Source organism: Pan troglodytes, chromosome 3, assembly GCF_028858775.2.
Source record: "Pan troglodytes isolate AG18354 chromosome 3, NHGRI_mPanTro3-v2.0_pri, whole genome shotgun sequence".
Classification (NCBI taxonomy): Eukaryota; Metazoa; Chordata; class Mammalia; order Primates; family Hominidae; genus Pan; species Pan troglodytes.
In genome coordinates this window covers 130,264,656-130,282,105 of record NC_072401.2, presented here as the reverse complement: position 1 = coordinate 130,282,105, position 17,450 = coordinate 130,264,656, and the positions used below count along the sequence as shown (strand labels likewise).

Genomic DNA, 17,450 nt, shown 5'->3' with positions numbered 1-17,450 from the left:
GAGATACATGGGACAAAAGAGGTAAAGTGCTATCAAAGAGTAAAATTGGTGAATTGAAAAATGGCCTAAGAGGATGTGAGGTAGGACACAAGAGATATTAAATACAGTCCACTCCTTGCAGCACTCAGAGCCACACACATTCCACATTGAGTCCAATCTGTCAGAGTCTTCAAGGAAGTGGGCAGCCATTATACAAATACTAAATGCAAAAGATTTAGTGGAACAAGTTATGTGGCTCCTGTAACTGATTTCAAGTCTATAATTGATAGTTATCATCTCTCTCTTCCATCACAAATTCTGTATTTCTCTCACATTTGGCCAAGCTCTTCAGTAGGTTCAAGTGGTTTGAATGGTGAGGTGACCTAGACCTTCATCCTCAAAGGGTCAGGGTCCTTAGTTGCTTTACCTTGTCAGGCTGTGGTTGCTACAGTTGCCCATTTAAGATTACCACTTGACATTGAAGCACCAAAGGATGCCTCAATGAATCCCCTAGGAAGGACATACTCTATACTGCTTCCATTAATAGTTATAACTCTAGCTCTGCATGGTAGCCCGCTTCTATTTGCCTGCTGAACAGTTGACACGAAGAGTCATTATGACTAGATGGCTTTCATAGCTTCAGGTACCTCAGCTGCACCTCAAGCCAGTCTACCACTGTTTTAATAACTGTGAAGTTACTTATAGCAGAGCCATTACCACCAACAATGGGGTCCTTGTCACCAAATGCCCTGTGATACAATTCTAGATTCTCATCCTGATGAACGGCTTTCTAGGGCTGCTTTAGGTAATCACTGACTTAGCCTGGGTTCCCCATGAAGCAAACATAGGACAATAACTTCCAAAGAGGTTGACTGTAGTTAAGCAATTCCAGAGAGGAGAGAGGTACCAGGAAGAGCAAAACAGAAAATGATGGAAATGAAGGAAAGATAATGCAATAATGTGTTACTAGTTGGCCACTGTTGTGGGTAATCAGGGTGGAATCCTTTTAAGAGAACTTCTGAGGAGCTGTGTGGAAGGGACCATAAATTGTTAAACTGAGGGATGTAACAGAGAAGTAGTTATCCATCAACTCCCACCCTCTTTGGTCAAGAGGTGCCCTATGGGGTGTTTTAGTCCCTTCACACATCCAGGGTAGTTCATGTGTGAGAATGGCTAAATGGGTTCCTGCAAGTGTTCCACACAGCAGAGGAAACAGAGAAGCCCTAGGGGCAGGAAGTAAGACATACACAGTACAGCTGAGGCAACTGGCCAGTCAGTTCACTGTATGCAACTGATGGCTGGAGTAAAAAATTAGGCTGAGAGATAGGAGGTGGGTCAGAAGAGCTATCTAGGACCAGTGAAATAAATGCTGTAATAAAGCAATGTGTAAAATATTATGGAAATTTACATGGAAAAGAAGAGACAATCCTTAAGCTTTGAGGCATGAGAAAAGGGCTGAGGGCTTACTGTAATTGCTTTATCCACTTGCTACCCTTTCTTTTTCAATATCAGATTAATTATGCTCATTATCTTCTGTCCTCCAAAAGCCTAACATTTAAAAAAGGAGCAAAAGGAGGAGAAGGAGGGGAAATTAAATGTTTTTTTTTTCCTGTGGCAAAAAACCTTTTTAACGTTTAAAAAAAGTAGCTTGGAGCCAAAAATAAAAAGCACATTTCCCTTCAGACTGTGACTTACACTTTCCTGGAGCTGGGAAAAAGCATGAGAATGCACCTGAATAAATATGCACATTGTGTAATCTATTTAGGTGGTGAGAAGAGAGAATCTGCTTGACACTGCAGTGAACAATTCAAATCACAGCAAAGAAATGCATTTATGCATATTTTAAACAAAAGGATGATTATTCTTTCATGGTCCTGAAGTTGAAAAACAAATTTGAAATGGCTATTACAAACACCCACTCTCAAATAAAAGTTTCTTGGATACAAGTTTCTAGGATATATCATTTGTACCTGACTAATGGACAAGCTTTCCGAAATTCTGTAGTTGATATGCATGTTCCTTTCAAAAGAAAATGTTTATATAATGTATTTTTGCTTGCTTGGTATTGGAAGAAAAGGAAATGCCTTATCTAGATGAAAGAAAGTTAAGAGATGTTTAAAAAACATCTAAACAAATTTTAAAAAGATACACATTAGGTTTGAGAAAGCTCACAAGCTACAACATTCAAATTCAGTATTTTATATTGTTGTGATTGTATCTATCATATTTGTGCTTCATTTTTATCCATATTATAAATAGTTATGATTTATATCTGAAACTGTGATTCACAGTGTTCGATTCACTTCTAAAATCAAGATGCTTTAAAATATATCTTGTTTTTATTTTGATAGTTTTATATGCATTTATAAAATTATTCAGGTAATTTATAAATAAATCGTCCTAGGTTATTTAAAATATGCCATTCGTATCCAAAATAGGCAGATCGTTTCTATATCAAATTAATTAGTTGCTATTGTCAGTTTTAAGAATAATTTCTCAATTTATCTAAGATGCCTAACACTGCCACCATGATGTGTAGTCAGGATACTTAATAATACCTTTTGTAAAAGTTAGCATTTATCTTACACCAGCTCTCTTTTTAGATAGAGAACATATATAAGAAATGAGTAAGTCGATAAGCCACATTTAACCATCACTAGTGATTGTTCAATGGAAACATATAAACTCAATGTAAACTTGAAGTTAATTCCATTTAATTTACAGCTTATTTTATAATAGTATTTTATTAAGGAATTAATTTACATATAGTAAAATCACAAATCTAAACATACAGCATGAGGAATGTTGACAAATATATGCAGCTACATAACCATCATCCAGATCAAAATACAAAACATTTCAATCACCCCAGAAAATTTCCTCAGGCCCCTTTTCCATTCAATTTGAATTCCCTGCCCTCACTCTAAGCAGCCACTGTTCTGGTATCTATCATCAAATACTAGTTTTGCCTGGAAGCGGCTTTAATATAAAAGTAATTAGATAGTATGTTATGTTTGGTTTGTTTTGCTCAACTTAATGTTTTTGAGATTCATACAGGTTGTTGCATGTATCAGCAGTCCTTTTTTAAATGAACAGTATTCCACTGACTATATTGCAGTTTGTCTATCCATTTTCCTATGGATGGAAATTTCACTGTTTACAATTTTGTGCTATTATGAATAAAGCTGCTATGAGCAGTCATTTTTCTGGGGTATATATCTAGGAATGAAATGGTTGAATCACAAGGTAGTGCAAGACAGTCCTCTAGGTAGCCTTGGACAACCTCAATTGTTCCCCCTTTTTCACTTGTAGTTTTCAACAATAACTGTACTGTGTGCTGGGAATGCAACATCCTGGACTAAGTGACTCTGAGAAACATTGTGACTTTACAGATGAAATCATCTACAAAGAATCATATATTTTCTTGTTAATCATATACAATTTGCCACAGATACTATATTTTCAGTGACTTCTATGAAAATATTTGTTGTTGAAATGTATGCATGACATCTTAAAAAATTGATATTTATTTTTTGTTTATCTTAAAAGGTATAGAGGAAAAAATGATCGGTATGGTTATCTATTACTCCTATATATCACATTTCTCTATTAGCCACAGGTCTGATTCCGGCTGTTTCCACTCTTCTCCAAGCAGTGTGTTAAAATTGAAAGACTTGAAGTATTCTAGGCAATGGCTAAAAGCAAAGAAAAAGAAGGTGGGAATTGAAATGAATTATGCATTTGTGAAATAGTTGTCCTGACGGGCTATTTATTTTGTCACAATTGTAATACAACATTCTATTTTAAGCAATACTAAAGGTAAGATATATTTTATATGTACAGTTTTCTCACTCTAGCTGTCAAACACTCAGCTCTGAAAACATTCACCTGCATCTCAAAGCACTCTTCTTTCAATTCTGCAAATAACTCCCTCACAGCTGAAGGGAGAAATCAGTTCTCAAAACATAACTCATTCCATCCAGCTTTAAACAAATCATATTATACTCTTGCATATGTTTTTATATTCAAACTTTGATATAATTTATATCAGTCATATAAGCAATTGTTTTGAAAAGTTTCAGTTCCATTGATAAGATAGACTTCTTAATTCCCTTCTCTGCTGAAGCAAGAGAGGTTAATGTAAAAGAGTATTAATCCCAGTTCTTTTCTTTCGAGGAAAACCACTTAACTACATTAAGAAGCTTTCTCTTGTGGCTTAATGAGGAGAGAAAGGCTTAGCTAACATGCTGCAGTGGAGCCCCACTCTGTAGGAAGTCACTCTGCCTTGGCTCTGTCCTGGCCAATGTATAATCGTACTTCCCCCTAAGATAAGCTTCCAAATAATGTATGAATGAAGAGCCTGAATATAGGAAGGTATTAGCTGATGAAGAGCCAGAGAGACATGACGTCTTGATATGAGGACCTTGAGTCAGTTGCAAGTACATGTTTGTCTCATTCTGCCCACCTGGCCAGGATAAGTCAGTTTTTGAGTCACAATTGTCAATCCCAGAGTAAGAGATTAAGGAAAAAGCAGTGAAGGATAAGAAAAAGGAAGGGGAAAAAAAGACTAGGTAAAAGCTATGTCAGGATTGGGGAGAAAGGCAAAGGGAAAAGGGGAAAAAATATCAAGCAAAATAAAGAAATATGCTAGAAGTGATAAAGACAAAGAAGCATAAAGTAAGAGCATGGCAGGAAGGAGAAGGCAAACGGAGAGGAAGGACGATGCAGCACATTCCACAGGTTAAAAGGCAGGAATATCCATCTACTATAGTGCAATGCTCACTAGGATGTCTCTGTTAGGTTCTTCCAAATGCCCAGACTCACGAGACTACCTTGGCCATAGTGAGTATACCTAGAGAGATATAGAGCAGCAATCACAGCTTGCCCCAGGACAGCATCTGGCTTTCCTCCCTAAAGGAGTAGTCCTTGCAGAAGTCCATGAAGCATTCATAAGGCTGGCCAGGAGCTCTAGTCTGCCTATGTGAGAGCTACAGGTGCAAGGAAACAAGACTCAAATTGAGAAAGCATAGCAGATACCTTGGCTCAAATGCCTGCTGCCCCATGAGAGCAATATCTCTTGGAATAACTCCATAGCCATAGCTTCCAGGGTTCCCACAGGGAACATGACTGTTACAGGGGAATCCCAAAGCCATGCTGTCTCCATCATATATTTATAGTTCATCCAAAATTATTCTCAGTCCAGATGTAATTTGCCACTTAAGGGTCATTTTTATCGTAAGCAGTGTTGCCTAGAAACATAGTTGATATTTTTATCCTTATGAGGTTACCAGAAGAGGAGAACTAGAGAGATAACTGAAGATTAGATTTCCTTGTAACAGGGGACCGTTTGTTCACACCAGGAAACATTGATGCCTCTGGCCCTTTAGCTCTGAAAGAAATTTTAAATGAATTTGTGACCATACTTCTATATCAGCTATTACAACATTTACTTTTCTCACATGCAAACAACACTTTTCTCATACCACTATGGAAAAATAAGTGCTCTACTGACAGTAGTGAGAGAGATTATGACAGTCCAAAGTTTTCCAAGTATTTTCTGAGGACCATCAGTGAACATTGGACTCTACTAGATACTTGTGCACATATGTCGTCTTCTTTGATCAAAAGTGTTACTTCTGCTCCACTAAGAATTAATTTAGAAAAAACTCGTGTATTTGGAACATATCTTCATTTATTTTCTACTTACAAATCAGGTTTTTGTCCTTGCTGCAGTTCATGCTGAGGTACAGGGTAAAGAGCTTCATAACTTCGTTTATCTTTTGATCCATGAATTGCAAATGAATTGAATTTTGTCACATTTGGTGGAAAATAACTCCAAGGGAGATAAGCTTTGCCTTCCCATTTTGTCTCTCCTCTGGACACTCTGAACGATAAAGGAAGTTCTTGCTACAGAAACAACATGTGAAACACAAAAGATAAAATTGGGCTTACACTTTAAACATAGAAATATGTGTATTACTGTGTACATAATGATTTTGCCTCCTATTTTTATTTACTTACTTTCCATACATTTCTTCTTCCAGAAAGTAAAAGCACTAAATGCTGTCCGTGGCTGTCAAAATTAAGATTCCTCATGAGTGTTTGAAAAACATGAATGTTATTTTCTTCACTATCCTTTATACATGGAATGTGTGTGCTTGCAACTAATTTTCCAAATAATTAAAAGATGCAGGCTGAGCATGGTGGCTTATGCCTGTAACCCAGCACTTTGGGAGGCCAAGGCGGGCGGATCACGAGGTCAGGAGATCAAGACCATCCTGGCCAACATGGTGAAACTCCGTCTCTACTAAAATACAAAGAAAAAATTAGCCAGGCATGGTGGCGTGTGCCTGTAGTCCCAGCAACTTGGGAGGCTGAGGCAGGGGAATCGCTTGAACCCGGGAGGTGGAGGTTGCAGTGAGCCAAGATAGCGCCACTGTACTCCAGCGTGGCAACAAAGCGAGACTCTGTCTCAAAAAAAAAAAAAGATGCAATATTAATATTGGATAATTATAGGGAGAGCCAGTGTGTTCAGTTGCTTAGAAATGACATCTTTGGGTTTACCACTCTCCAGACAACTGCCACCAAATGCATAAAGTTTCATGTTTAGATTGCTTTTTCTATTCTTTAAAGAAACAATTATATAAAATACTTCATTTGGTTAGATGATACAAAGTATGAAAAAAGGTCAGAGAGATACCATGTTATTTGGAGTTTTTTATAAAACGAGTTTCAAAAACTAAAGCAAGCAACCATTTCCAAGTCTGAATTCAACAACTTTAATAAAGGTTATTTCTGTAAGAAAACTATCTGGTAGCTCATTAGGAAAATAAAAAATGCAAAACATAGACAGTCTACAACTAGTCAACAGGCTAAAGATTTTAATCTTTGTCTATTTTTTTCACACACGGTCCTCAACATGTCTGCCTCTTGTGTTTTCCTGCTTTCTACCATTCATTCAGCATCATGTTTTCAAAAAGGAACACAGTATATTTTCCAAGGGAAATTCTAATAACAGTGTACAACTGGGACTAGCCAGGTCATTAAGAACCAAAGGATTTCATGTATTTACATGAAGCAAATTCACTAACTCTAGAAAAACCTATATATTAAGACATTTCTATACAGGTACTCTTTTGAGAGCTTTTCAAGGAGGATTTCCTTCAGTAAACTATTCTAATAGAAGCCAAGTATTCTTTTCCATTTGAAAGTCTTCTGATTATTTTTATTGTTATTATGCAGCCTTAGGAGTACATCCTAGGAGTAAAAATTCTTGCAAATAAAAAAAAAATTCTTCCTGTTGCTTTCGTAGAGGTTAATAAACTGTTACAGGAAATGACTGCTTGAAGCAAAACTATGATTCTTGATTATTAACTATCCTGATACATAAGAAACCAAACTACTCTGTGAATTTTTTTAACCTTTAAAATCTATTAATTTTATACACAATGATTACTGTGTAATTTCTTAACAAGAGAGAATCTAGTTATTCTATTCATCTAGTGTTGACATCACTTTATGAAAATGAACCAATATTATCATCTAATAAAATTAAAACTAAGGGCAAAATTTTAGGATATCCAAGTTCTTTACTGTTCTCTAGACAAATTATGAATGTTTGCCTTAGTTTTCTCACCTGTAGGGTAAAAATAAGCACACAATAGTTGAAATTTTCTTACTTCTCATGGCAGTTTATGAGAATTAATCATATTTTTCAATAACAAATTTTGGCATGTTAGTTGAAATGTAACACACAAAGGTATATGATTACTCTTCTTAAAAAACATAATGCAAACAGCTAGACTTTTCTACATTACATTTAGCTGAATATCAAAATAAAAGAAAATAAAAGAATATCTACAAATCTCATTTAAATCAATTGTTTGGAGCTCTCTGTCCAGCCTACAAAAGGAGTAATGGCTTCTGAATGTTAGACACTGAGAGGCATTTAAATGGCATTTCAAATGAATAACTGCAATATAAAGAAATATTTCATTATTAAATACTTTATTAATTTTAAATGTGCTATAATTTAGATAATAGGTGTACATCTACAGGAAAAAAGAAATAGTTTGCCAACCAGGTAAACAGGATTCCCAAGAGACAGTTAAACCTGAACAAAGAGAGTCCAAGGTTAATATTTTTAATAAGTCTAAGAAAATCTATATGTGATTTAGTTTTTAAACCCTGGCACTGAATGCAAAAGTGACACAGCATATACTTAATAAATACATGATGAATAAAGAATGAATACATGAATACATAATTATGTAATACACAAAATTAAAGTTTCATCTAGTCATTTAAAAATCCCCTAAAAGAAACATTTTTATAAGCTAGCTCAATTAATTATACCCATATCTCTCCTTTTATTTCTGAACAGCTATATTATAATAACGCAAATTTATTGCGTAATGAGAGTTTTTGTTTTATAATGACTTTTCGTTTTGAAAAAAATTATCTTGAAATTTATTAGAAAAATCTACATTAATGAACTGAAAATATTGACATAGGATTTTCAAACATTTAGAATATGAGTAATTCTAAACATACATTCTAAATATGTGCTCTGTACTTGAAACTAAGAAATATATAAAAGCATATCATTCAAGCAAATTCAGAGTACCATTCTTACTCTGGAATTAATGAGCTTTTACTACATCATTTATAACTAGAAAATAATACATTCAAATTATGTAGTAATAAGTAAGAAAAAACATTTTATACTTACGGACAAAGTTCAACTTCTAAATATTGCTCAGTTATATCATTCAAGAAAAATGCTTCCACAACTTTTGAAAACAGAGATATAACATATTGAGATATTTAATATTGCTTTCCAACAATAAATAATTTATTCCTTTAGAATATAAAATGAATTAACTATTCTTAATTATAATACTATCCCCAATAGGAAAAAGAGCAAAGAAAATAGACATTGCCTGGAAGAAGAAATATATAGGAAATAAATCATCAACAATCTTCTCACATATCAGATTGCCACATATTGAAAAGATTAATTAAAACTAGTGCTGGTCAGGTTGTAAAGAAATTAACATTATCACATAAACTTTGAGCCAGTTATCTTCTTCTAGGAATTTATCTTAAGAAAATAATCTGACAACTGGGAAAAGAATTAAGTATAATGCCATTCATTAGAGTACTGTTCAAAAATTAGAAATGATCTAAATGATTATCTCCTATTACATAAGATTATCTCTTATTCTCTAAATACATCTCCTATTATACAGGAGAACTGTTAAGTAAATTATGGAATTCATATATTCCATAAACAATGGAATACAATGCAGCTATTAAAATCAAAGATACCATTAAATATTTGTTGATATAGGAAGATATCCATGATATTCGATAAGTCAGCTGCAGAACAGCAACCAAAATGTGCATGACATTAAAATTGCATGTGTGTCTATGTCTAGATGTCTGCAAAATGTGCACAAAAATGTTAATGACTGCATATCTGTGATTGCAGGAATTTAGGTAGGTGATCTTTCTTTTCTTTTTTATAATTTTCTGGAAATTTCTGAATATTGCTATTTTTAAAATTGTTTAATTTTGAACATATACATCTTTCTTGTAAATAATTAAAACAATATATATGAAGTAAAAAGTCAAAGTCCTTTTCTTCCCCTGCCAGACCTTTTCTATGCTTCTACATACTATTTTAATGACTGAATAGTAGTATTTTCTAGAATATTATAACTTACTCACTTAATCCTTTATGGATAGACATTTAGGTTGTTTCCAATTTTCCATGTGTTATTTTTATAATAAAATAGCTAAAATATAGACATAATTCTGCCAGCAATTCAGAGAATCTTATTGTCCCTTTTTAAATCTTTTATATAGACAAATTAGAATGTCTACTGTGATAGTTAATTGTATCTGTCAACTTAACTAGGCCATGGTATCCAGATATTTTGTAACATATTATTCTAGTTGTTTCTGTGAAGCCATTTTTTAAAGATGAGATTAACATTAAAATCAGTAGACTTTTAGTAGAGCAGGTTTCCCTCTATAATGTGGCTGGGGCTTATCCAATCAGTTTAAGGTCTTCATAGAAAAAAAGACTGACCTCCCTCAAGAGAGGAATTCTACCAGCAGACAGCCTTCAGATTTGAACTGCAATGTAGACTCTCCAGCTGGCTGACTGAAGACCCAGGGAAGAGTGGGTTTTCCAGCCAGTTGACTGAAGACCCAGGGAAGAGTGGACTTGCTAGCTGCCACAATTGTGTGAACTAATTTCTTAAAATAGATCTCTCTCTTTCTCTCCATATATATAAAATAGATAGGTACATACATACATACATAAGCACACATACTCTCTCTCTCACTATACCTACATGTGTGTATATATATCACACACACACACACACACTCAGATGCACATATATATCTTCTGCTTTCTACTTTCCATCATCACCTTACAAATACTTTTGCAGCTTCTCTGTATTAAACACTATATCAGATTCTGGAAATATCATTTTTGGCTTATAATCTAATCAGATACTAAAGTGGAAAATTTTAATAAAAGTTCCAAAATGGAGAATGCATGCATTGCTACAGGAAAAAATAGAAAACAGATGTTTAGCTCAAAAAAGTGGTTTAGTGAAGGATTCCTGGAGAAGTTGCTATTTAAGCTCTGTCTTGAAAGATGATTTGGAACTAGGTGAAGAATGATAGAAACAGCATTCTAGGGCAAGACAACAGTAAAATCAAGGGTACACAATTAGGAAATACTGTAGCTTATTTAAAGAACTATGAACAGTTCAGTCTTACCAGGCAAACCTTTCAATGTAGGAGAAGCTGGTGGTGCTACAGAGAATAAGGGGCCAGGTCATGGAAAGTCTTATACAGAGATCATATTAAGAAGGACAAAACTTACCTTGAGAGGAAAAGGATGCTGAGAAGGTTTTTAGGTAGCTGAAGGATGAGTTTAAATTTTCATTTTAGATATAGCAGTCCAGCTTCTAAATGAAGAATGGGCTTAAGGGCTAAAAGACTATTTAGAAGGCTCTGCCCTAACCAAGGTAAAAGATGATGAAAGCCTAACTTTTGGCAAGGATAGTGGGGATAAAAGAGGAGATACTGAGTTAGAGGAATATTTAGGAGGCAAAACTGATGGGACTTAGTAAATAAATCCAAATAAGGGAGAGAGTGTCAAAGAAGGATATCTTAGAAAGATCTTACAATTTTTTAGATTTGGTGATTTAATGTATTGTTAGTACCATTTATTGATATTGGGCAATTAGGTAAAGAACTGGTTTATGAAAGAAGTAGGTGAGTTGAGATTAGAATTTGTTGAGTTTCATGTCTGTAGTGCCTCTAGAAGGTAAGTCACATTAGTGTGTATTCCATTAGGAAGATGATATATACCTGTTTTGTATCAATAAAAGACAATATATATTTAACATATGACAAATTAACACTGACAAAATGTGTGCTTACAAATGGCATAAACTAGACATATTGACTAGAAGATTCATCAAAATCTTCTTTGAAGAAATGGGACATGAATTAGATCTTGAACTATGGATTAGAGGCAGGGGGAATAGAATGAGAAGGTACATATGTTAAGAGATTTTGGTTGAATATGGTGGCCCAATTCATAAGTGTGCTGAAAGCTTAAAGGAAGGGTTTGAACTTTATCCTAGGGATAGTAATGATTTATCATCTGGGAAATGGCATCATGAAGAGTATTTCAGAAAGATGAATCTGATAGCTTAATTAGGATACAGTAGAAGGAGATCATAGAGCAAACCTGAAACAGTGTAATTTTATGTCATGTCTTAATTTGATATGTGAGACGAGTTGCCAGGATAAAGTAAAAACTACATTTCGTATTGAGGTTGATAGTGTTTCTACAATAAGTAAAACACTCCAAATCTTCCATAAAGAAGATTTGTAATGTTAGAGTGGTAATTTAAAGATACTTAAATGCAAAACAGGAATCCTGAACTCTTCTCAGCATAGGTAACAGAAATAAAGGAAGAAAATAAGGCAGCAATAAAAAAATCTGGATTTGTGGCCAGGCAAGGTGGCTCACGCCTGTAATCCCAGCACTTTGGGAGGCTGAGGTGGGCAGATCATGAGGTCAGGAGATCGAGACCATCCTGGCTAACACAGTGAAACCCTGTCTCTACTAAAAATATAAAAAATTAGCCAGGCGTGGTGGCAGGTGCCTGTAGTCCCAGCTACTAGGGAGGCTGAGGCAGGATAATGGCATGAACCCAGGACGTGGACCTTGCAGTGAGCCGAGATTGCGCCACTGCACTCCAACCTGGGCAACAGAGTGAAGCTCCGTCTCAAAAAAAAAAAAAAAAAATCTGGATTTGTAATTGCCATTTTTTAACTGTTTTTGTTATATAGTTAAAGTCACATAGGTAATGGAGAAAAAGTCAGAATGAGAGATTGGTAGGAAATATCAGAAACTGTACATGTCAATTGCTCAGAAGCACTTACTTCCCAACAGCAGGATAAAATAATAGTTCTGTGAGAGGTTATTATAAGAAGATTTATGTTTGCAATAAAATACAGTACTTCCACTTACCTTCATAATCCCACAGTTCATTGAAAGGTTTTCCTGGTTCTCCAAGTGGGGCTGGAGGATCATTGAAAAATGGAGCACTAATGTCTATCACCACTCCTCTGTCACCTGGATTCAGCCTGATAAATACGGGCTCATGCTTCACTGGAAAACCATCCCAAGTGTGTTCAATTTTAAAATCCATCTGAAGACTCTAAAAGAAAATATGTTAAAACAAACTCTTTAACAATATACAAATGTTTTCTTTAGTTGGAAATGAAATGAAAATTTCAATGCCAAACAGCAGACGGGAAAGGCAGCAGAGTGGCAAGAGCACAGTCCTGGGAGTCAAAAGGCTATCTTGTGTTGTGCCAAAGCACAGACTCTGAGTTCTAGTCTAAAATAGGTAACTAGTTCCTAGAGGTTTTAAAACTTCTAGATTTAACACTTTTTTATTTAACTTTGTTTTTAATTGCTGCCATAGAAACACTATCAACCTCAACATGAAAAGTGATAAAAGTGTTAAAAGTCTAGATTTGGCTCTAGTGCTGTTGTAAACAGTGCATCAAAATCATTTTTTTAATTGTAATTAAGTCTACTGCAAAAATTGTTAATATACTTAACTGTAACTATAAGCACCATGGGTTCTTATGTCATCCTTTGTCTTTTATTTATTGTAAAGTGTGCAGGTGTCTCAGTTACTGGATCCTCTGGGAATCAAGATCTTTATAATAAAATTCAACTTAGTTAAAAAAAACTCCATAAATCAGTAGAAGAAGTGCTGTTAACACCTGTTCTTTTGGCCAAAATCCTTTTCTTCATGGGGGTTGGGGATGGGGAGTTCCAATCATTTAAAAGTTAGTAGAGTTGAATTTTGCCTTCCTTTGTCCCAGCATATACACTTTCAGTTTTAATATTTTAACTGTTAAATGACTGCTTGCTTGGTTAATTACCTCTCTCCAACTGAAAAATGGGAACAGAATCTGCAATCATTTAAACTTTTAAATAGACTAAGTACCTACAAAAAAGCAATTTTTGCATTTTAAATTAGTATTCTAAGTATTCAATAGAAGGACACAGTCTTGTAATGCATTGATAAAATCACATTTTTGAATACTATGGATTGGGCATTTTCTAAACATTGTCTCATTTAATTGCAGTACAAACTTGCAGAGAAACTATTACTATCCTCATTACAAATGGAACAGATTTGTCCAAGGTCACGTGACTAGCATATCTAGAAATTAAACCAATGTCAACAATGTTTTCCCAGATGAAGACATTTCAGGAATCTGCAAGGAGGTGAAAATTTTATTTTAGGAGTGGTGGACCCCCCAAATTATACTAGATCCTATGTTTTATCCAAAAGATAATCTCACTTAGTACCTGATAACCTTTCCAAACTGTAACTTCTTTAATCTGAAATCTTTGAATGCATTCCTTTGCTTCATAAGTTATTTACAGTCTTTTACTGTAATTAATGAAGTTGCTAAATTTGGAATAAATTTAATTCAGTGAATATGTATTGAAAACCTCCTACGAGCTAAGCAGTGGGAGATCCAAATGTATAAGCTCTGTGTAACGTAAGAAATCCAAGACTTCTAAAAACCTTTTTCTAAAACATATAGCTTTTACTAATTTTCACTATATGCTCACAAATTTTACTAGATAATCTCTAAAATTAAACAATTCTGGTATTATAACCCATTTGTAGAAAGCTAATAGCATTTCAGAAGAAATGTTCAGCAACTCATATTCTTCATTATTGATAGAAGCTCAATGAGTGATAAGACTATATAAATTGATTCTGATTTAAGTGGATTGTATGGAATAAAATACCTCAATAATAAATTTATTTTCTTTAGTTGAAACATCAAAGCATATTCTACAAAAAAAATGTATAATCCTCTATCCTAAATTTTGGTAGTAATAAGTATCCTCATGCAGCATATAGGAAGAAATATGAATAAATCAAGACGTTAGAAATGCTGAATGACTGATTCTGACACCAATAGGCTGAGAGAAAATGAGTGATAAGACTATATAAATTGATTCTGATTTAAGTGGATTGTATGGAATAAAATACCTCAATAATAAATTTATTTTCTTTAGTTGAAACATCAAAGCACATTCTACAAAAAAAATGTATAATCCTCTATCCTAAATTTTCGTAGTAATAAGTATCCTCATGCAGCATATAGGAAGAAATATGAATAAATCAAGACGTTAGAAATGCGGAATGACTGATTCTGACACCAATAGACTGAGAGAAAATGCTATTCTCCTAATTTAGAGCTTGATAATTCTTGACAATTTTGGCAATATATACCTTAGCTACTAGGAAGTTCTGGTAGATTCACTTATTCTTCATACAACCACCAAATCCACAAAAATTCTGCATACATTAAAGAGATCCCTATCTTAATCAGTGGGTTTCCACTAGGGACTTCTTAATTCCCAGCACATTCAGGCAATCAATTCTATGTCTAAATGGAATAAAACCATATCCAGTGATATCCAGTGATATGCTACTAAAAGTGGCCTATCATTTCCATGCACACGTGGTGGTGGGTCTCATGGTCAGAGTGCGGTAGACTTTATAGCAGGTGTGTCCAATCTTTTGGCTTCCCTGGACCACATTGGAAGAAGAAGAATGTGTGTCTTGGGCCACACATAAAATGCACTAACACTAACAATAGCTGATGAGCCAAAAAAAAAAAAATCACAATACAATCCATAATGTTTACAAATTTGTGTTGGGCTGCATTCTAAGCTGTCCTGGGCCACATGTAGCCCATGGGCCTTGGGTTGGACAAGCTTGCATAGGTTTCAAACTACTTCAAAATGTAATTTTATCTGGAAGATAAGAAGTAAAAGATAAAAGCAAAGTTACCATTGTTAAGAATTAGGTAGTGAGTACCTCAAACCTTTCTACTGGTTCCTTCTGCTTTTTCCCCCTAAGGTTTCTTTGAGCATTATTTGAAAATTACTGCAAAAAATAATGACTAGACTTCCACAAGTAGGGAATAGGGCATGGCTGATCAGTCCAAAGACAGAATATAATTTTGGCTTTAATTACATAAACAACTTTCGTTTCTTATTGCAATGACAAATTTGTTTTTTTTTAACTTTATATCGCTTAAAGAACACTGACGTCAATCTAAGTATGCATAATATTTATAAAAATTAACCTAAAAAGTATAGTCCGTCCTGCCCAGTAGTTAACAGTCTAGTTTAAAACTAACATAAACTAGAGACAGATGATTCTCCCTCTGTAATCTTCTGAGATTTAACCCCCACAACCTTTCAATTTCTTTGTATTTGAACATGTGTTCATTAAGTAAAGACAACTTAATTGTCAATGTCCTTCACCTCTTGGGCTAGCGCTCCCCTCCTGGTCATTCTCTATTAACCTGTACACTGCTCTATTTCTATTCTTACATGGCAATTACATGGCATTACATATTTGTTTATTGACTCCCTGAACCCAGCTAGAATGCCTATAAGTGATGGTTACTATTTATTTGTTGAGTGAACAATTTTTCTAGTCCCTGGATCTAACACTCTAGATTTTGTGCAGGAGAAATCTACTGTGTTCATGGTATCATCATCTCATTTAACACTACATATCAGATCAATACAATGGCTAATAACAAAGATAATAAGCCCAGAAATTCCCTTCAATTTAGTTTATCAAGCATTTATTAAGCACTCATCTTATTTCAGGTACCATACCAGGTGCTGGGGAAATAATATATAATAAGTCTACAGGAGTTTGGGATGGTTCTCATGTAACTAATCAATGAGGTACCCGTTTCCAACATCAGTTGGTTCATTTTGCAGTCCAATTTAATTCAGTGGGATCCTTATACCAGAGTAAGTTTTAGATGAATCAAAGATTTAAACATAAAAATCAAAATCATATAAAAACAGGAAATAAAAAGAGAGTTAAATAAAATCTTATAGTAGTAAGGTAGGAGATGAGCTGGGCTTGTTTTCTGAGCACCAAGGTCCCACTGATTGAAACAGAATCTTATCAAAACAAGATGCAGCAAAGAAACTGGCCACAACAGCTAAAACCAAGATGGCAACAAAAGTGATCTCTAGTGGCCGTCACTGCTCATTATACATTAATTATAATGCAGTAGCATGCAAAAAAAACTCCCAACAGTGGCATGACAGTTTACAAATGCCATGGCAACTCCTAGAAGTTACCTTATATGGTTTAAAAAAGGGAGGAACTCTCAGTTCTGGGAACACTTCCTACTTTTCTGGAAAATGCATGAATAACCCACCCCTTATTTAGCATATAACCAGGGAATTGTATGTATACAGCTGGCCAACAATTCATGGGAGCTGCTGCTCCTACTCTGTCTATGGAGCAGCCATTTTCCTGTAGTTTGTTGCTCTGATAAACTTGCTTTAGCTTGTGAATCCTTTCCTGCATGAAGCCAAGAACTCTCCTGGGCTGAGCCCCAAATCTGGGCTTTCCCTGCATTAGTAGAGAAAACCTTTTAAAATACAAACCAAAACCCAAACATTTTACTACATAAATATAGCAAAACTAACATGGATGCAGCTGGAGGCTATTATTCTAAGCAAATTAATGAAAGTACAGAAAACCAAATACCACATATTTTCACTTATAAGTGGAAATTAAACATTAGGTACTCATGGACATAAAGATGGCAACAACAGACACTGGGGACTACTAGAGGGGGGAGGGAAGAAAGGGGCAAGGGTTGAAAAACTAACTACTGGGTACTATGCTCACTACCCAGGTGATGGGATCATTCGTACCCCAAATCTCAGCATCATGCAATATAACCATGTGACAAACCTGCACATGTATCCCCTGGATCTAAAATAAAAGTTGAATTTTTTTAATAATAAATAAATAATAGTAAAAAAGCAAAAACCTCCT

The 17,450-nt window shown here is 34.7% G+C and overlaps 1 protein-coding gene across 10 annotated transcripts in view; it reads right to left on the bottom strand.

Moving 5' to 3' along the window:
- The window catches only part of C4H4orf33 (chromosome 4 C4orf33 homolog), a 38,809-nt gene that overhangs the window by 16,831 nt on the left and 4,528 nt on the right, over positions 1 to 17,450 (bottom strand). For 4 of the 10 annotated variants that reach the window (XR_010156704.1, XR_010156703.1, XM_016952218.4 and 1 more), the window contains exons 2-5: positions 12,551 to 12,740; positions 8,711 to 8,771; positions 6,001 to 6,052; positions 5,687 to 5,886 (exon numbers count right to left, since the gene is read on the bottom strand). Coding sequence is in view for 4 of the 10 variants with exons in the window: in XM_016952218.4 (XP_016807707.1) it covers positions 5,687 to 5,886; positions 6,001 to 6,052; positions 8,711 to 8,771; positions 12,551 to 12,731 (494 nt within the window). In the remaining 6 variants the exon portion in view is untranslated. Of the gene's footprint in view, positions 1 to 2,704; positions 3,675 to 5,016; positions 5,369 to 5,686; positions 5,887 to 6,000; positions 6,053 to 8,710; positions 8,772 to 12,550; positions 12,741 to 17,450 lie in introns of those variants that run through there. The other 6 variants (XR_001717143.3, XR_010156705.1, XR_010156706.1 and 3 more) reach the window with 3 other exon arrangements.